General features: G+C 36.9%; 1 protein-coding gene across 2 annotated transcripts in view; it reads left to right on the top strand.

The window, feature by feature from the left end:
* Positions 1-135: 135 nt before the first annotated feature.
* Positions 136-21,776, top strand: part of CLHC1 (clathrin heavy chain linker domain containing 1) — a 39,704-nt gene continuing 18,063 nt past the window's right edge. For both annotated transcript variants that reach the window (XM_081156406.1, XM_081156405.1), the window contains exons 1-11: positions 136-240; positions 3,605-3,861; positions 7,687-7,874; positions 11,140-11,273; positions 12,790-12,991; positions 13,100-13,212; positions 13,609-13,693; positions 15,272-15,378; positions 16,424-16,598; positions 17,971-18,173; positions 20,280-20,459. In XM_081156406.1, the coding sequence (XP_081012532.1) occupies positions 3,685-3,861; positions 7,687-7,874; positions 11,140-11,273; positions 12,790-12,991; positions 13,100-13,212; positions 13,609-13,693; positions 15,272-15,378; positions 16,424-16,598; positions 17,971-18,173; positions 20,280-20,459 (1,564 nt within the window). In that variant the 5' untranslated portion in view covers positions 136-240; positions 3,605-3,684. The remainder of the gene's footprint in view (positions 241-3,604; positions 3,862-7,686; positions 7,875-11,139; positions 11,274-12,789; positions 12,992-13,099; positions 13,213-13,608; positions 13,694-15,271; positions 15,379-16,423; positions 16,599-17,970; positions 18,174-20,279; positions 20,460-21,776) is intronic.

Raw genomic sequence — 21,776 nt, 5'->3', positions numbered from 1 at the left:
ATTGAGGAAGAGGAGGAAACGGAAGTGTCTTCTGGGAATTGTAGTTTTCCACTGCTTTCTTTGGGCTGGGACTACTTGTCCCAAGATGCAGTTCCACATCCTCGGGTTCCTTAGTTACTGTCTCCAAGCACTGGCGTTGGGGTTTGGAGAAAGGGATTGAGGTGAGGAGGAGGGAAGGGTGAAGCGGAGGAATGCTTTTGGGGAAGGTGGAAACGGGTCGGAGATGACTAGCAGGAAAGGGTAAGAGGCTGGGAAGGGCAGTGGAACGAAAGTATCATTCACCAGCTTATGGAGACGGTTAGGGGCTGAGGATCAGCCGTCTACCACCGGCTGCTCCCTGGGCCTGCAAGCGAAGGGAATTCTGTGGCCAACTCCAGGCAAACTGAAAAATAGGTGATATCTTCAAAAGCTAGGGTTCATTCCCCCCCCCCCCCCCCCCCCCTTAGCCCCTGCGCCTTCCACCCCAAGTCTCTGCTTGTGTAAGGAAAGTTCTGGGCCTGATGTGTCGTGTGAAACAGTTTAATACGTTGAAAACCGTAGGCCCGGTTTTAAAATTTTTAAAGGAAGCCATACAGGAAAGAGATCTGCGGAATGGTTATTTAGTTGTAGAATTTCCAAATTTGTACGTTGCGAGTGGTGGCGAAGGTCCTGGGAGGAAGACTTTGGAGTATGTGTAGGATGCTCTCCTGGTCAGGCCGGGCGGTTAGGAGGGAGTCTGTCCTTCCGTGGCTCCCTCCACCGCACAGACCACGGAACCCTCTCCAGTGCACCCTCCTAAGGCCATCTCTTTTTATCTCTATGCTTCCCCTCCTAATCCCCACCCCCAAATTCAGGCCTTCCTTAATTTTATTCTGGAAGTTTTCAGTATCTAACTTCTCACCTGTCTCTAGTTTTTCTCCTTTTCCAGCCCACCTTCACTTTTGTTCCAAAAATATTCTAAAAAGTAGATTATGTCATTATTCTACTTTACCTTCAGGATAAAATCCAAATTCCTTAGTATGATATTCAGCCTCTGCCTCCCTTATATCCTAATCTGCCCAACCTGTTACTTGGTTTATGCTATCGAGCTAATTGCCTTGCCTGGATCATAGTCACATAGTTCTTCATCGAGGCCATGGTCACTTCAGCTGTGTTCTGGTTTGAGGGCACCACAAGTCATGTCCTCTGAGCAGATCAGATCATTGATTCTTGATTATTAAGGAAATACTTGTTTGGTATCTACTCTGCTAGAAACAGTATCATGCACTGAAATGCATATGGGTGGGGAAGGATAATGGGGAATGAGAACATTTTGGTTCCTGATCTTGTTAAACTTACAGCCTACTGTGAGAGACAGAATATAAACAAAGTGTGTAACACAGTGGCTGGAACGATAACACCATGATAGAGGAAGTGCACAGTAACCTGGGATAACAGCAGTGGCGCTTGACCGAGTTTAAGGAAATCCCAGAGCAGCTTTCCTGGAGCTGCATAGGCCGAGATCTGGAAAACCAGGAAAAGCCAAGTGAATGAGAGTGGCAGTACTTGCCTACCTTGAGGGGGAGGGGAGCAGAGAAGTGGGGTGGGGGGTGAGAGAGGGAATGCAGGCTTGGGGGAGAATTATGCAAGACCCTCGGGTAAGAGAGCAGGCTCATGGGAGTTGGGGTGGAGTGATGAGGAGGACAGGGCCATGAAAAAGCTAAATTTGGTCAGAGAGAAGAGTCCCAGATTTGATAGGGTGTTCATAGGCTGAGTAAAGGAACTTGGATTTTATCCTAAGGGTAATAATAGGAAGCACTGGTGTTCACTTGTGACCACCCACTCCTAAATGATCAACCATTTCTTCCTCCTTTGACTTTTATCTTTTACTATCTGAAATCACATTATTTATTTATAGTCCGTCCCCCCTACTAGATTGTAAGCTCCAAGCAGCCAGGGACTTTATATTACTTATTGCTCAATCTCTAGCTATAAAGCAATGCCTGGCACTTAGTAGACACTCAATAAATACTGGTTGAATGAATAAAGAAATTGAATTCTCATGTAGAAAAACTGTTGATCCATTTATGGGTTATTGCCTTGTTGGAACCACTTTATGTTCATTTATAAATTGATGTTTTTATTATCTAGTTCATCAAAATAAAGGTAAATTAGGTCTTTTAAACTTTGAAGTTATTTTGCTATCTCCCTCTTCCTATATATGGCCTATGGGCATTATTTATAGGCCATATTTGTTACTTCAGATAATTAGTTATCAAATATATTGCCCAAATATGGTAAAATTGATTTAGACTTTTATTCATCACAGCATTACTTATAATAATGAAAATGTCCCACATTGGGAGAATGGTTAAATAAATTATGGCGTGTCATACCATGAAATACTATACAGTCATTAGAAGTCATGTTTTTGAAAACTATTTAACATGTGGAAAAGTTGTTAAACTTTTAATATTAAGTGAAAAAATTAGGATACAAAACTGAATATAGAGTGATCCTAATTTTTATAATTATATTTAATATAATTTATATTTAATATTATAATTTCATATTTTGGTGTATTTCCTTCCAATTTAATGGAAGGAAATACACCAAAATATTAAATAGTCAATATCTTTGGGTGGTGGGGTTCTGAATAATTTTGGGTTTTCCATTAATTTTTTAAAAAAATCCACACCTGAGGACTTGCTTAGAGAGAGGAAGGGAGAGAGAGAGAGAGAGAGAAACATCAATGTGAAAGAGAAACATTGGCTGGTGCCTTAAAACCACAACCCGGGTATGTGCCCTGACTGGGAATGGAACGTGCAAACTGGTAACCTTTCAGTGCGCAGGATGACTCTCAACCAACTGAGCCACTCCAGCGGGGCTCATTAATTTTCTTTGGTTTATGTTTTCCAAAATGTATACCATGATCATATACTTCTGTAATGGGGGGAGAGGGGAGTTAAAATGTTTTGCCTTGCCAGACATTTTTAAGCAATCCATGGGTTGTGTTTGATGTTAATGTCACATGATCTCAGGGACCAACTTCTGTGTCCACTCTAATTGGGTAATGATTCTTTACTAAGAGAGCAGTGGAGTGTAGCTGCTTGAAAACTATTCAGACATCATTGATGGGTGGGTCTTAGAAAAAACTCTGATATTACTTTTCAGTCAGTACATTCATATTAAAGGTAAGAATTATAATAAACTTTATTCTAAAAAATAAACGGATGAATTGTTTATAGCTATTTTGCGCTGGATGATTGTAACTTGGCCAGGGAGGCATTTGAGTAGAAAAGTATTTGACCTTGTTTGTGTCATCAGGAGATTTCCAAGCTAGTTTTCCCACATGAAACAAATAAAATGCTAAACCTCTGTTAGAAAGTGTTGAGTATTGAAAAACCACCACTCATATGATATATATGCTTGGTTAGTAAGGAAAGAGCTCCGTATTGACTGGTGTTTTGTGTTTCTATCCCAGAGGGATAGCATATTACAGTAGACTAGATTAGGCCTTTTAATTCATAAACTGAAATATTTATCTTAGAGATCCATGGGACATTTTTTTACATTTGTTTTAGATGAATATTTGACTTAATTTCTTTTAAGCTTTAGATTAATGGGTGGTCCTTTTTTCTTTCAGGCCTGTCAAAGTTTTGGCTTTGTTGTAAAAATAAGTCAAGAGTTAACTTTTCTCTGGTGAATAAGTGTGCAGATTATGCCATGTCGGTTCAAGAAATAAATACATATGCAGTTCTCCCTCCTATCATCAGTAGAAGTGACAAGGAATTTTTGGAAAGTATGCAAAGATATATAATTACAGAAACAGAAAGAGTGGGCTGTAATGAGGAAGGACCTGCTGAAGAATATTACATCATATACCGAAACGTTTTTGACAAGGTATCATAATGCTTTTAAGACAATGGAGTTTTCATGGGGAAGAAATGGTCTTTCTTGACAACTAATATTCCTGTCTTAGTAACACCACTGCTTGTTTGACTACATCTGTCAATTTTGAGAAGTTCATACATTTTGTTAGAAAGGGGTAAACGGGGGAAATGTAATGATGCATTTATTACTAGACAGTTAATGAGTGTTTCAACTGTTTTAGCTTAAGTGCAGGCTATCAGTTTTTGATATCTGTGCCCTCTAATAACATTTTGACCTTCCATCTGAAAGCGTTTTCTGATTTGTGAGCGACTGGGCTGCAAGCAGGAATCTTGTTGTTTTGGGTTTCTTTGTGTTGTCATTAAAATTGTGGTCTAGATTTGATCTAGCACAGTGATTTCCAGCCTTTTTCATCACATGGCACACATAAACTAATTACTAAAATTCTGCGGCACACCCAAAAATATATTTTTCCCCATGTGACAAAAAAATGGTATAATTTTGATTCATTCGCACCTAATGGCTATTGTTGTGTTGGGTGTTGTCATTGTTTTAAGGGAAAAGATGTCAGTGCCCCTGACTAAATAGTCAGGTATTGCATGTTTTAAAAATTCTTGTGGCACAGTGGTTGAAAATTGCTGATCTAGAATGTTAAATTGAGACCCCTTGTAGATTAGAGGTCTAGACTAGACTGAACATTGGAAATATGGAGATATTAGAAAATGCTATGGCTTATATAACATTTGATTCACTTTGCAAGGTTTTAGCAATAACTGTTTTTCTTTATGAACAATTGCAGTTTGTCCACTAATCTAAAATTTTTTACCTTGCTTTTTATAATCCTGCCCCCCCTCCTTGGAAGGCGCCCTGACAGTATAATAAGTGAAATCAGCATTGTTTTTTCCTTACTTAGAAGAAATAATTACTTATTTTAAGACTTCTGTAAACTATTGGTCTCTGAGTAAAATGGGCACAGGCAAAATAGGATCTCAGTCTTTTCTGTAATAATTAAATATTATACATACTCTGAGTCTTATTTATTCTTTAACTAAAACATAGTGCTTCCCTATAAGGAAAAGTGAACAGAAAGTAGTTAGTGATATATACCTACCAGAGAAATTAAAATTAATGCACATCCATAAGAGCATAAAATAGAGGAGCAACCTTGTCTTCCTTGTAAGTCATCTAGAAAATCCATTAGAATGGTACATTGGCAGATTAGCTTGATTTTATGTTGTTATGATTAATGATATTGCTTTTGGTGTTCTAGTCATTAAGGAATATATTAGATGAGTGTTTAAAGGTAGCATTTTGAATAGGTTTCATAAATATCAAGAATCATGCTGAGACTCTACTGTGACATTGGCAAAGGAAAGTTATAACTGTGACGTCCTTATCTTTGCGCACCCAAATGCCAACACTTGTCAGAGTTTTCTTACATGAAGAACCATCTGCTTTAAATTAGTGTAGTTATAGTGAGGAAAGACATGGGATTAAATGAAGGCGAATGTCTGCATCTATAGTTCTTTTCTCCCTACCCCGATGTTTCCATTTGGACTATTGGTACATTGTACAGTTATAAGTTGTACATTTGTACCTGATGAAGAACCCTATTCTTCATGGCTAGGAGGGCATCTGAAATATAAATATTTTGGTACCTACAGAAACTTTTCTTCTAGCTTCTCGGTAAGATAGTCTGCCTTTCCATTTGCACGCTGTTCCAGCACACTGCATTGTTAGTAAATGAGTAATGACTGCCTTCTCTAATCTTCCCTCACCCTTGGAAGGATCGAGTTGGGCAGAAGATGAAAGTATCAACTTGCATCTCTAAGTACTTGACACCAGAGAACAAATACCAAATTCTATTTAAAATTAGAGTATTTGACCTGGATAACCATGCCTGAATCAAAGCAAGTGGGACCTGAGACTCATAACTAGAGTTGGGGGTAGGTTATAGAGCCAAGGACTTAGTAAGCAAAGAAGACCAAAGCTCAAAAGAGTGAGCTTCTATAGAAATGGGTGAATTATTTAGGCAACTGGAATCTAGAAAGTGGCTGTTTCTAGTAGTGTGTTGTACAAATAATCTAGATCCATGTATAGGAGCTGAGGTGGAATGGACACCATTCCTCTTCATCCTCAGGCCCGGTACCTGGTAAGTATAGTTCTGGTGTTCTTGGGTTTAATTGAAGCCTTAATACAGGAGTCTCAAACTTGAATGCCTGTAGAGGCGAGGAAGGTGATTTAAAAGAGTTAAGTGGGGTGGCTATAAGAGAATAAGGAATCATGTGTGGTAAAATGAAGAACCAACTCAGTCTAAAGCTCCAGCTGATTGTTGCCGTTAAGGAATGGTGGTTCCATGTTGATACATTTTTGTAGTTTTCAAGAGAAGCTGGAAATACGGTTTTCAAGTGAAATTTCCTAAATTAAAAAATATTTTGTGGGTCAAGTAAAACTGTTGTGCCTGCAGCCTGCCAGTCTGTCTTCTTTATTTCAATGCATTCTCTATGCATTCTCAAAGGTTCCCATGAGTGTTCTCCTGAAATCTATTTCTTATAGCAAACAGATGTGGGAGCTGATCAGTGTATCACTACAAGTCTGTTTTCTATCCATTAATGTATCTGAGTTGTCTTGGATTGTTGTAGCATATCCCATAGGTGTGTGGAGTAGAGGAAGGCCAGGAACCGTGGGGTGTTTAATTGGAAAGACCACAGAATAATGGCTTCTGTTTTATTAAGGGTTCCTGGGTGACAGTCCTCCTGATTTGGGTCGATAGGCAGTATGGTCATGTCAAAAAGACAACCAGTATCTCCCACTCAGATGTCCTCTCCTGGTACTTGCCGTTGATCAATAATTTTACACCATTTCTTGAGAGACCAGATGTCTTCCTGAATCATTTTTCTAGATATTGTCTAGCTAACAAAATTAGTAGGGGATACCATAGACTAGAGATGTAGCAGGGGTAGAAAGCATAATCACAGCTTTCAGAGAAAATTATGGATTGATCGCATCTATTCTCTTAACACATCAGGCCCTTCTGAAATCCTTGTGAGCACAATTTGGAAACTGCAAATCATAACGTTTTTGTTTTTTAACTTATTTTAAATGCTATTTATATTTGCATGGGTAACACATACACAAGATTAACCAAAAGAAAGAAAAAGAACCATTCAGGAAGAGTATACAAAGGAAAGCCAGGCTGTTCTGATATCAGACCCCCTTTCCCTTCCTTCTCTGCAGGCATCGCTGCTGCTATTTTCTTCCATTATCCTTCCAAAGATATTCTCTACTTAGACACCATTGGAAACCTGCGTGTATAGTGATGAGAGTTTTCTTCCGGTTTTACTTTATATGTTGGGAATAGAAATGCAGTTTAAGAACCGAGAGTATTGATCAGCCAGTCGGAGCTGATAGGTTAGAAAATGGAGGTGAAGGGAATCTGGGATTTTAAGGTCTGAATGAAGTTAGAGACTAAGTTTGGAGGTGGTAAGGCACAATCTGTAATTGTATTTAAAAATCCAGAATTGGGATAATTAGACCTGGTATTGGTTTTAACTCATATAAAATGTATGTGTTCATACCAAGTAGAGAAAAATATAATCTTTTCCTCTCATATTTAAGTTCATAATACTTTAGTAATTTACAAAGAGCACATATTCAGAAAATATTGTCTTTAATACCCAGTCATATTTGTGCAAACTCAAATTTGTAAAATTTTAGACTTCTAATTGCTCATCATGTTTTATTTAAAAAATAATCTATGATTTTATTTGAAAGGCTTTTGATCCATAGTGTTCTGGAAAAAAATTCAGAACCATAGGCAGAAAAATCATATTTCAGGTAATAGAATATGTCACTGCGTACAAATCCATCCTTTCTTCAATCAAAAAAGAATACGATGCCGTTATTGAGAAAATAAAGAAAGACCAAAGAACTGCATTTTTTCTTCATGGAAAACTTAAAGTTTTGGCAGCAGAGCCCACAACGTTGGTGTATCACAGGACAAGAATAATCCAACTGGAAGCAAAGTAAGTGTATTAGTAATAACTTAATAGGTGATGGTCGCAGTATTAGCTAGTGTAGCTATAACCAGTGGCTCTCTGTCTTTTTGAACTACAATTTTATTTTAAAGCCATGTTTTCATGTTACCCTTCCTATCAACTTGAAATTACTATATTTTTTACTTAAAATTCTGTTTGAGAATTTTATATGTCTTAGGATAATTGGAGGCACATTGTAGTATCACAAAATGAGGGTCGCAGGTCTTGCTCCAGGTAATTTCTTGCGTGGAAGATTTGATAGTGCAACTTCATAATTACCCTCTGGGGCAGAGCACTAATTCTGTGATGCACAATGCGAGTCACCTGCTGGGAGAGAATAAAATGCGCACTCTTGTTGAGAAGCCTCATATTCTCAGTGTTCCTTCCATTTGGTAAATGATGGGCACATTGTTTCTATAGATAACTTCCAGTCAGCTTGGAAAATGATGAGAAGCTTGACCTGGTAACATGGCTGGCTAGATGTTGGATCTTCCTACCGGGGAAAGTGCTACATAAAATATTTTTTATTTTTTAAGTATATCTTTATTGATTTCAGAGAGAGGAAAGGAGAGGGAGAGAGAGAGACAGAAACATCAGTGATGAGAGAGTCATTGATTGAGCCCACAACCCGGGCATGTGCCCCGACCGGGAATTGAACCCCCTATCGCCTGGATCCTAGGTCGATGCTCAACCGCTGAGCCACACCCGGCCAGGCCATAAAATATTTTTTAAAGATCTTTCCAAAAGCAACAGGTAGCTGACAAGATAGTAACAGATTATCAGGGCAAAACCCTAACAGAAGACGGAAAATAAGAGGAGCACTAAAGCTTCTATGGCCCTGAGAGCGTTTATTAAAATTAGTAATCATAAGCTTCAGATTTTAGTGTGACATGGGGACAAAAGACAGAGCCCAGGATCTGCTGCCCAAGGGGTTTTGTCTTCTGGGAAATCCTCCCTGTATAAAGCTGGGATGATAAAGGGCTACACCCTTATAGCATGAACCAAGGGTAAACTGTCCCAGCCTTGGGGACTGCATGAGAAATTACCTTCTGCTCAGCAGACTGCTAATGGGAACAGGGCTTATTTTGGGGGTGATGAACTGTTCTGGAACTAGAAATGGTAGTGGTTGCACAACTCTGAATGTACTAAAATTCACCGAATTGTATACCTTACAGGAGTTTAGGTTAAGGTATATGAACTATATCTGAATAAAGCTATTAGAAAGAAAGACATGAAAAAGTCATATTACTATGTTTAATCACAACTCTAAAAGACAAGATAATATGGGACAGGGACAATATTTGAAGGGATAAAGGCTGAGAATTTTCTGGAACTGGTGAAAGATAGCAATTCACAGATGTAAGAGGCCCAAAGAATTCCAAGTAAATAACACTCAACTAGATTTATTGTAGTGAAATTGTCAAAGAGATTATGAAAGTAACTACAGAAAGGGGCAACGATTAGATACTTTTCACCATGTTATAACACATATTGGTACTTCATTCCTTTTTTTGGCTGAATAATATTCCATTGTATGTATATACCATATTTTGTTTCCTTATTGGTTGATGAGTACTTGGGTTGTTTCCACCTTGGTGCTGTGAATAATATCACTATGAACATTCATTCTGTTTGGGTCCCTGGTTTCAATTCTTTTGAAAATCTATTTCCTTTAAAAATATATATATTTTTAATCCCAGAGAGGAAGAGAGGGAGAAAGAAAGAGAGAAACATCCACCAGTTTCCTCCCAAACACACCCTAATCAAACCCGCAACCTGGGTATGTGCCCTGATGGAGAATCGAACCCGCCACCTTCTGGATGTCGCTCCAACCAACTGAGCCACACTAGCCAGGGCAGAAAGTCTGTTCACTTTTAACATTACTTTCTTTCACAAGCATGAGTTTATTTGGATGCAAGCCAAAAGAAATTTTATTTCCACAGTCCCTCTTTCATAAATACTGCAAGCTGTAGTTACCAAGAACTTTCTAATAACCAGATGCAGGCAACAGTTATCTACTGACAAACTTGTTTTTAATTTGCCAAAACCCTGTGACATTTATGTATCTAATTTATTTTAATCTGTTATTTTCTTCCTGGGCCACATATCAGTGATAAGCTAGGAAGTAAACTTCAGATAACACTTAAAAGTTTATATCCGCTTCTTGGTCTTTAAGATCCTCTTTGCAGGAGGAACTCAGTTTTTGTTGTATTTTTTTTTTTTTTAGTTTAAAATATATATATATGTTAGAGACAGATGAAGGGAGAGGAAGAGAGAGAGATGGAAACACCTATGGGCTGCTTCCTGGGGATCGAGCCCCATGTACCCTGACCAGGAATCGAACTGGTGAGCTCTTGGTGCATGGGTCTGTGCTCAACCACTGAGCAACACTGGCTGGGCCAAGTTTTATCTCAAAGAAGTGCTTTCATTCCTCTGGCTTTAGCATCAAAATTACTACAGTAGGCTGAATAATGGCTCCTAAAGATAGCAGGTCCTGATCCTGGGAACCTGGAAATGTTACGTTATTTGGGAAAAGGGCCTTTGCAGTTGTGATTACATTAAAGATCTTGAGATAGGGAGATTATCTCAGATTATCCAGGTGGGCTCTCAGAAGTGTCATAAGTCTCCTTATAAGTGAGAGGCAGAGAGTGTGTTGACGCTGAGGGGAGAAGGGAATGCTACCGGGAAGGCAGAGAGTGAAGTGGTGCAGCCACAGAAGGCCAGCAGCCCCAGCAGCCGGGAAAGGCCAGGAGTGGGTTCTCCCCTGGCCGGTCTAGAGGAAGCCTGGTCCTTCAAGCTCTCTGGTTTCGACCCAGTGATACTGCTTTCGCTGGCTTCCAGAACTGAAAGAGAATAAATATCTGTTGTTTTAAGCTAACAAGTTTGTGGTAACTTGCTATGGCAGCCCTAAGAAACTAATACAATTACAAAAATAATTTTTAGATAGCAAAGGTAATTTTCAACTAAGGGGAATAGACAGTACTTTGTGGCCAAATTATTATGTTTAACACTTAAACATTTCCAATAAGGTTATGGATCATAGTATTTTATTGATGTGCTGAAAGAAAATTGTTCCTCATTTGTGAGGTTGGTAAACTTTATGTGGGGCACTGCTTTGTAAACTTCCACTGATATGGTTCAAAATGACAATTAGCCAAAATAAAGTAATGATATAACCTGTTTTATTATAAATCTTATGATTAAATAATTAAGTTTGTTGAAAGAAACACAAGAAAACCCTTCTGTTTTTCAGATTGAAGATTATTGAAAAGAATTCCTCAAAGATTCAATTGCAAATAGACAAAATGAAACAACTTAGGGCAAAGTATGCCGTGAAAGAAGTAAAACATTTTCCTTTCTCCAAAGATCCTTCAAAACCTATTTCAGGTACTGTATTTTGTATAAAATATTTGAAAGAAATTCTAACTGTTCCCAATTATTACCCTTTACACAAATTAATAGATATGTGCTCTGTGTATATCTTCCAAGTATACCAGGATTTTATCCATACTTTACAAACAACTTTAGCCAGGACTCTAGGCAGAAACAAGGGAATGAGAAAACCCTAAAAGATGAGAAGCATTCCAGTCTGACTGGATTATATAAAGTATAATGGCTCTTAAAGTGTGGTTCCTGGTCAACATCAACATTAAGTGGGAACCTGTTAGAAATGCTAATTCTTTGACCCCACTGCAGACTTGCTATGTCAAAACCCCAGGGAGGAGAGAGGGGTGGGGTGGGGGTGGAGCCCAACAGTTGGTGTTTAACAAGTTCTCCAGGTTATTCTGACGTACTCGAGAGTTTGAGAACCCATGGAATAACACACGAAAAATCTGAAGTGTATTAGGTCCTGGTGAATGTTGTTGCTTCATGTCGATGTCAGCATTCACTGGTTCCTCATCTTCAGCTAAGCCATGTTTTGAGAAATTGTAGTGAATCCTGGAATTTATCCAGGAAGTTGAGAGGTTTGTATGATGAATAGGTAAATGAATTATAAATACTCATCCTGGAAACAAGAAAGCCTTTGAGAATAGACAACTATTCAGAACTTTTTTATGGATTTCAACTAGTGTTTACCCAGAAGCAGAATCAATAGGTGGAAATTTTAGAAAGTCAGATTTGGGTTCAGTGGAAGAAGGCATGTCTTGAAATAATGAGCTACTCCTCGCCAGAAGATTTCAGCTGTGTTTGGCAGAGGCAGAGGCTGGATTCCCTTTCAGATGTAAAACTATGAATAACAGAATGGGTAAGGCACGTATGAGTAAGTACAGGGTAACTGGCAAATTGATTAATGCTGGGAGGATTCAGGGTGAGGGGATGATTAAAATCGAGTAGGATTAATCCAAGGGGCTTCTGGAGGAGAATTTTGAGGTATGCCTTTATTTATTTATTTATTTATTTATTTATTTATTTATTTATTTATTTATTTATTAAATATATCTTTATTGATTTCAGGGAGAGGAAGGGAGAGGGAGAGAGGACTGGAGGATGACTGCCATTTACAAGTTTTGCACTGGCGAGAATAAACATAATCCTGGGGTTAGCTGTAGTAGTTTAATGGAAAATTTGGTTAGAGAGAAATCACTGGACAGAAATCGTGAGTTGTTAGGCAGAAGCTCTTAGTGTTATTGAGTAACAGTGATATTTAGGGGTTTGCAAGATGTGGTGATGAAGTTATTAAAATTTTCTTTCTTGAGATGCTAAGGTTTGGACAATCAGCCTTCCTTGAATCTTTGTTGGTATGTTTAAAAATTGCTAGCCATTTAAAATTGTATGCTAATTCTGTTTATGTTCAGTAAGACAAGGTCATGCTACCCTGTTTTTTGATGGGAGCTCTCTTGCCTTCTGGCTCAAGAGCCCCACACATGACTTGGCTTGTCTGATTTTTCCCCTCTCCCTGTAGGCCTGACTCTTGAAGAATCCTTCAACTTAGATGCTCTCAATAAATACCTGAACCATCTTGAAGATAAATATGCAGAAATTAAGCAATTAATGTCAAAAAAATACATGCCAGTTCAGAGGAAGGCAGATTTAGAGGAGGAAATGATTGTGATATTAAAACGATTAAATGTAGCTGAAAATCTGAACAAAGAATTACAGTTTCGGTATGCAAGTTGATTGTTTTTAAAGTCTGAAGCTTTTATTTGTGTTTAGTCTAATATTCCACTATTTGATTTTAGGTTTAGTATGTTGTTGATGTTTTTTCTTTATAGTCATCAAAGACTGCAGATTATTTCATGTGCACTTAATTCATGGGTAAAATCTGATAAGAGCAGCTCATTTCAAGACTTTGTGAAGCAAACTGAGAAAACTAAAGATTTACAAGGTAGTTTATGTATATATTTAATTAACACAAATAATGGAAACATTACTTTTCTCCCTGCCCCCCCCCCCGAAAGCTAAAGAGTGGGAATTTTCCTAGGCTGAGTTAAGGAAAGCAAAAATGTACTTATTTCTGTTAGTTCTCTGTTATCCTGTGGGCTTCTTCCTTCAGCAGCTGACAGAGAATTGGTAAAGAATAGACTTGGTGAGCCAAAGAGATAATACCTGAAAATGTACCTTAAAATAAGGAAGTAAGGGAAAGGGAGGCCACTTAGCTTAGAAGAGGTTGGTGCTGTTAGAAACCATAGCATTAAGCCCTTGGTATTAAACATCTATATGCTTATTTTCTATTGATTTATAACCTTAAATATCATCTGGGGGGGTCTTTCAATATTTGTAGGTGACCAAGACCTTGATGAAGAACTGTGTGACTATGATCCAGGCAAGGCAAAAGAAGCTGAACTTTTGCTTTACTACATTGAAAGGCAAATATTTTAAAAGCTTGGATTTTCCTTGTTAAAATAATATTGCATTCATTTAATGTGTATTTAAATACACATTAAATATGTATTTAATATTTATTAAATGTTTAGCATTTATTTAGCATCTTGATGAGCTACAGTCTTTAGCTTTTGTATCTTTAAATTTTTACTCCAGTACTTCCTGTTTATTTGCTGCTATAGTCTTTTCAATGATACGAGCAGTTGTACGCATGGGATAGAATAGCATTGGACCATTGTAAATTGAGATGGAATAACCGTTTCATCTCTTCTGCATTCATGGTCTAGGCATTGCAAAAAAATGATTTTTTACTCTAGTAGACACATTAGAAAATAAGCTAGAATTTTTAAAAATAGATTTTTTGTGAAAAAATACTAGATTGGTAGTCTAGGAAACATTTCAGAGGATATATGTGGATTGTAGTGTTGATTTAAGTTTTATTTACATTTTTCTTGCATTCCCTCACCATCACTTTGATGTTACAAAATGTTTTTGAGAATGTCTTGTGTCAGATTATCCTAACTAATTCAGTCTTTTTTTCTCATTATTTTCATATTATGACATATGAAGAAGGCATATTTTTATCCCATACTTGTTATTATATATAGTGTATAATAGAGGCTTAAAGAAATTTAAGATTTTATTCTTTAAGAGGTTAATTCATAGGCTATAAGGTCAATATGTAATGAACATATGTGATATTCCTAATCTTACATGTTAAACAGTTTTCAATTGCTAATTTGCATGTTAATATGATACAAATAAGGAGTGAAGATTATATGGGGAGGTACCAAAGCCCATGTTATTTCCTTACGCTGTCTGCTTCTCTAAGTCTACCAGCTTTAGGTATGAGAGGAAAAACCCTTGCCGAGGTTAAAAGTTTTATGTGTTTTGCTTAATGCTATTTTGCTTTGGTATTTTTCTCTCTGGGGTTCTACATTCATTTGCAACACTGTAAATCGCATTTGCCATAGTTTTATTAATTGTGAGGTTAGGGCTGATGTGAAGACATTCTGCCCTAGGGAGAGGAGTAGAGGCTTGAGCTCTTTGAACTGTTACCTTTTCTTCTTGTGTTAGTCTCAGTGTAACTGGGAGTCTGATGCCTGGCAGAGCGACGTAGGCCTCTGAATGCCAAGGACACCTCTTGGTCTTCCACTTGGCAGCCTTTGTGTTTCATATTTCCTGTAGGTGAGCCTCTGAGCAGGTTGCCCTTCTTTCCCCTGATACCCCCTTTTGTCTGGAGAGGACATGAGAGAAAAAAATCTGAGCTCTTGTAAATTCACCTCAAGTTCTGTCCATTTTCTGTGGCTTGCTGTAAATACTATATGAATAAAGTATAAGATCAGGTTCAAAGTCAGCTGGCAGATGAGAGTTTTATTCTGAAGCTATAAAAATGACAATATTAGGGAAAGAAGTGAAAGGACATCTTACAGAGTGAATGAATCTAGTTAAAACTGATTAGAATTGCTTTTCTATACTACTGTGCCACTATGTTCAGTCTGTATTAGACATTTCTAATCAGTTTTCTTTTTTGTGTGTGTAATGAAATGCAATGGCTGTAGGTTCAACGAATTAATCTTACTTGGTGAATATGAGAAGGCAGCTTGTTTTGCAGCGAACAGTCCTAGAAGAATTCTTCAAAACATGGGGACAGTGAATAAATTTAAGGGTAAGCATTTCTCTCTGAACCTGATATATGTATGCAGATTATGCTTTCCCCCCCTGATAGGATGGAAGGAGTACTGAACTGGGACACTAAAGATCTAGGTTCCAGTCTTATCTCTACCATTTACTCAGTTTCCTTAGATGTGACATTAAAAGGTTTGATTAGGTTTTATAAATTAAATTATGAAATATGTCAAGTATACAGAAAAGTATGGAGAAACATAACAGTCATGTACTCACTATTAAGATTTAATAAATGTAAATGTTCTGTCAAATTTGTTACACTTTTAAAAACAGCTTTGTTGCCCAGCCGGGCGTGGCTCAGCGGTTGAGCATCGACCTAGGATCCAGGCGATCGGGGTTCGATTCCCGGTCAGGGCACGTGCCTGGGTTGCGGGCTCGATCAATGACGCTCTCATCATTGATGTTTCTATCTATCTCTCTCCCTCTCCTTTCCTCTCTCTGAAATCAATAAAGATATATTTAAAAAATAAAATAAATAAATAAATAAATAAAAACAGCTTTGTTGTTGTAAGTTGATATATGTATAACAAATAATACCTATTTATTTATTTTTTAAATTTTTTATTAAATTTATTGGTGTGACAATGGATAATATGAACATATAGGTTTCAGGTATGGGTTTCTGTAATACCTGTTTAAAGTACACAGTTTGAGGCCCAGGCAGGCATGGCTCAGTGCTCGAGAGACTACCTTTAACATTTCTTATAGTGCAGATATGCTGGTGGTATATCCTTTCAGCTTTTTCAGGCTCCTTCTGGAGGCTCTGAGGGAGATTCCAGTCCATGCTTCTAGGTGGCTGTCAACAATGTTTGGCATTCCTTGGTTTATAGACACATCACTCCAATTTCTGCCTTGGTTTTCACATAGCATGTAAGGGTTAGTCATTATCCAAAATAAAGGTTTAATCCATAACCATCAGATTAAAATTTTTTAGAAAACACAAAGAAATGAAAATAATATGAAGTAAGAAAAAGCGGACTATTAAATTAAAGTATTTAACTTAAAAACTGTTCTTCTCTCTGTAGCTGCTGGAAAAATTAGAGGAAAGCCTTATCCATTACTCTTATTTTTTGAGGCTATCTTTAGGACAAGCCAAGCCTATCGACGGCCTATTAATGCAGAACTAACCCTGGAAGGAATCAAATGTGGATTATCTGAAAAGCGTTTAGATTTAGTTATCAATTGGGTCACTCAGGAAAGGTGAGCAAAATTAAACTTAATTTTGATATTTGGTTAATGTTGGTTGTTCTCAAAAATTTAATAGTTTTCTCTAAACTATAATTTGTTTTTTACAATTTTATTGAGATTTAATTTACATACAATAACCTATACATGTTTAAAGTATACAATTTGATGAGTTTTTTAAAAACAGCATTATGGAGATATAATTGACACATAATAAACTGCACATGTTTAAAGTGTACAATTTGAAAAGTTTTGACATATATATACGCCCATGAAATTATCAGAATCAAGATAATAAACATATCTATGACCTTCAAATGTTCCTTATGTCCCTTTATAATGCCCCCTCCTTCCTTCCATCCCCTCATTCCACATCCCTCCCCGTCTCCAGGTAACCACTGATCTGCTTTCTGTCACTATAGATTAGTTTGCATTTTCTAGAATTTTATATAAACAAAATCATACATTATGTATTGTTTTTCTTCTTGGTCTGGCTTCTTGTACTTATAATTATCTTGAGATTTATCAGTATGAATTAGTATTCATCATCTTTCTCCTCTATTATCCATTTTAGATTCTTTTCACTCTTATACTTCTGTTGATCTTGATGGTTTGTCTGGTAGGTTGACTGTGGTTACCATGCCTTTATCAAACTATGGGTATTGATTTACCCACTAGTAATTTTGAGCTGGCATGGGACTACTCAGAGATATCCCAGTAGATCATCTGCTATGTGTAACAGACAACTATATACCATTTGAAAAGCAACTACTGGGTCCTGCTAAAGTTGGAGTGTTTATCCATGGAACATCAATGACTGTGCAACAAGAACTGCTCATCATGAACTGTATTCTGACAGACTCACCAAGTCATAAGATCAGGTGGGCTCAGAGGAGCCCATCCAAAATCAGATACAACCAAGGTCATGTTCAAGCAGGTCCAGAGCACACAGTAAGCTTCATGAATAGGTGGCCCAGAACCCATGCCAAATACCACTGACTGGCTGCTACTACTTCCACAGCTCTCACCAATCTTTTCGGGATAGTTTTAACATTGTTTGTAGATTTTTTTTACATTGTTGACACTATTACAGATGTCACCCATTTCCCACCCCATTTTGCCCACCTCCACCCAGTGTTTGTAGATTTCTTAATGATTTAGCTCCATTTTGGCAAAATGTCTTCCCTCAAAGGAATGCTTGCTGATTATTTTTGTTGTTCTTGCTGTTAAATTTTAGATGTGTTTAATTTCTCCTACATTAATTGCCTACTAACTTGGAATTCTTACAGACCATAGAAAATCCAGTTCCACTGTGCTGAACTTTGAAATACTTCATCATCTCATTAAGAACTCTCTAATGTGTACCTTATTGATCTCCTTGCTCCAGGCTCACATTTTCTGAGGAGGCTGGGGATGTGATTTGTGATTATGGGGAGCAGGATACTCATAACAAGGCCAAGTGCCTGGCTTTAGCTCAGATTATCTATAATGAATGTAGCCTGCACAACAAAGTTGTTCTTTGCCTGTGTAAACAGGGTCAGATTCATGAGGCCATGGAATACATACAACAATTCAAGGACTTTGCTTCTGGTGAGTAACAAAGCCTACTTATTTGTATACACTTGAATTCTGGACTTTAATTATAAGATCACCCATGTTAGTAGGCAATAGTTTGGCTTTACATTATAAAGTCCATTTTACATATACTAATAGATTTCTTTTGTAATTTTAGTAAAACAGTTAAGCTGAAGCAGATTGACTTTCATGCTTGACATTCAAATACATTATGTATTTTCTCAATATATAAACATTTAATAAACTGGATGGTCCTGAAACACACAGTTTTAAAGATAAATTTTGCAACAAATATCACATGATCTCGCTTATACGTGGAATCTAAAGAACTTAATAAACTGATGAGCAGAATAGATTCAATGATGTGGAAGCATAGATGAGACTGATGAATGTCAGAGGGATGGAGGAGGGCGGGTGGGTGGAGGGGGAGAGAGTAACAAAAGAATTTATATGCATATATACACAACCCAAGGACACGGACAATGGTGGGGAGAGGGACTGGGGAGGGGGAAGAAATGGGGTGGAACGGGTCATTGGGGAGAAAAAGGGACATCTGTAATATTTTAAACAATAATAAAATTTAAAAAAAAAATTTTGCAGATATGTTGTGTCATGCAACTTAAAATACTGAACTTTAAAAATACTGAACTTATTTGTCATATATAATGTTCTGAATTATGATATAAGCATTAGAAATGAAGAATTGGTGAAATAAAATTCATTTCAAAATTTGAAACACAGAGGTTGCAGTTGTTTGAGTGCATCAATATTGAATTATTTTCTGCTATTCCTTGCTTCCTCTTTTGCCATTTCTCTGTATATGTGTATGTGCATGCATGCGTATATCTATGTACACACATTCAATGCACACACACATGTAGTTATTGTTTTGAAGGAACAGCACTGTAGATTGGAAGGTCATATACTCTGGATATCAGACGAACTGTTCTACTTTATACAATATGTATAATCTGGGAAAATTAACTTCTCTAAGTCTGTTTCCTCACTTGTAATATGAGAATAATAGTATCTCACTTATACTGAATATTAAATGTAAGGCCTCAGTACAGTATGCATTTAATAAACACTAGATTACTTTGTATTGCCTTTCAGAGTGCAAATTATGTTTCTAATAGTTCTTGGAAGGCTCTCAGAAATTATTCTGAAAATTATCTGCATTGTAGCCCAAGAAGAATACTTTTACTTTAAAAAAATTAAGGAAGTTAACACAAAGTTTATATTTTAAGAATATAAATCATGAGAGTAGCTTTAGATTACCTCAATGTTTAACCAATAGATTAAACCATATGAAATTGCTTTTTTTGGAGTAAAAAATGGTCAAATGTAAGCAACTTCATATGGCTCAACCTCTACCTACTTGAACTAGCTAATGGCTTCTTAAAATCTTCAGCCCGGCCGGGCGTGGCTCAGTGGTTGAGCATTGACCCTGGGACCCAGGTGATTGGGGTTCAATTCCCGGTCAGGGCACATGCCCGGGTTGCAGGCTGCAGCCGATCAATGACTCATCATTGATGTTTCTATCTCTCTCTCTAAAATCAATAAAGATATGTTTTTTAAATTGTTTTCATTTTTGAGTTTCTAAATATTTGATATTTTTAGGAAAAAAATTACTGAGGCCCCTTTTCTGTGCAGGCACAGAAAGAAAGACATTATATTCACTAGAAGTTATCCCAAATATGAGCAACAAGATATAGTCAAACATAACATAGTATTAGGTGGAACCTTAGAAATTGAAGATAACAAGTCTAGTACGTTTAAGATGCAGAAACTGAGATCCAAAATATTAAGTCACTGATGGAGCGCTGATGAGAATTCGGGTTTCCTGATTGACGATCTAATCCTTTTTATTGTACCACATTTCTTTTCATGATGGTTCTTTGATAAACTTTTTTTCTGGTGCTCTTTGTTATAGGTAACTTTCCTTTGTTTTTTTGCTATGCTGAGCAAGATATTTTGTCTTGTGAGTGTAAGTCCTATCCATTGAGGGCTTTGGAAGGATTGGGAAAAGAAGTGTTGATTAGCAGGTATAAACATTAGCTGATTTCAGTTTCTAGTATCATATTAGGATGTTGAGACACAGTTTTCCATTTTTGCTTTCAGATGACCTGATGCAGCTAATAAAGTTATGTCCCCACTATGAATTAATTCAGTGTCTCACTAAAGAAAGGAATGGGAAACCACCACTTTTATCTTTTGGTCTTGCTATACTTCATCTATTCTCTGTAGATATGAAAAAAGTTGGCATTAAGCTACTTCATGAAATAAATAAAGGTGGGAAAGGTAAGTAGAGTAAAATGTTGTGGAAGAAATAGTAGTGGAAAGGTTCAAGAGTATTATGTTTGAGTTAATTCAATCTAAGAGTTCCTTCTTGGCAACAGTTAACTTTAGTTTATAAATATAAAGATCACCGTGTCAATGATAGTCTGTTAGCAACAGTATATATTTTTTGAGGGGATTTGATTGAAGAAAGAATCTTTATGAAGCTTGAGGGGAACATCATAATAATTATAATAGCTAACACTATAAAAACTTTATACATCTTAGCATATGTGTATATTTAGTAATTTTAATATGTATTTTAAGTGTTTAGACATAAGCTTTATATTTTTATTCTTAAATATATATGTAAATAACAATAATATATGATATTTTTTGAAGCTATTCTGTAGTGGGATCAAAAATAATTATATCTCACTCCTTTCTCTAATGCAGCGATTTTCAACCTTTTTCATCTCGTGGCACACATAAACTAATTACTAAAATTCTGCGGCACACCAAAATATATATTTTTTTACCGATCTGAAAAAAAAAGGGGGGGTGTATAATTTTGATTCATTCACACCAGATGGCTACTGTTATGTTGGGTGTCATTTTTAAATTTGACAATCTAAGGGAAGACAGGTCAGTGCCCCTGACTAAATAGTCAGGTATTGCATGTTTTAAAAATTCTTGCAGCACACCCATTGAAAATCTCTCTTTTAATATAAGAACTTGAGCAGACAACTTGATTTTAAATTATTATATGGGGTTAAAGAAAGAATAGTAAGTTACATGAAAACATTGGGGAAGATAATTTTGAAATTATCATTACAGATATTAACTAAAATATTTTATTTGCTGGAAAAATAATGATCATGGTAGAAACAAAATAATAGTGATTACAATTACAATATTCTAGAATGAAAACATTTCATTACATATTGTTAAGCAATGCAAGTAATAGATAAGAAATGAGTTCCATAAATAAGTATCTTCCAAAGAGGGTCACTAAAATTGATTTTCAAAAGTAAATAATATTATTTCCCCTAGAAAAATATTTGTTATAGAAGCCCCATCATTAAGAGGTTTCTATCTAGACATAGGATGGAGCTCTTTCAGCCTTTGGGTCAGCACTACTAGGGCATCTACAGAAGTGTTTGAAGGGTCATGGAAAGCAGACCAGTAAGCTCTCCGTCACTTGATAGTTCCCGGTGGTGCCCGCGCTCCCCCTCCGAGCTCTCTCCCTGCTCACCTTGAGCACCTGCTGACCGACCACGGCGAGGCCTGAAGAGGCTCACGGAGCCGGAGCCGGAGAAGGGAGCTCCGGAGCTGGGCTGA

The sequence above is a fragment of the Miniopterus schreibersii genome (assembly GCF_964146895.1).
Source record: "Miniopterus schreibersii genome assembly, chromosome: 13".
Classification (NCBI taxonomy): Eukaryota; Metazoa; Chordata; class Mammalia; order Chiroptera; family Miniopteridae; genus Miniopterus; species Miniopterus schreibersii.
The sequence above is the reverse complement of the archived record's forward strand: the minus strand, read 5'-3'. Positions and strand labels throughout refer to the sequence as shown.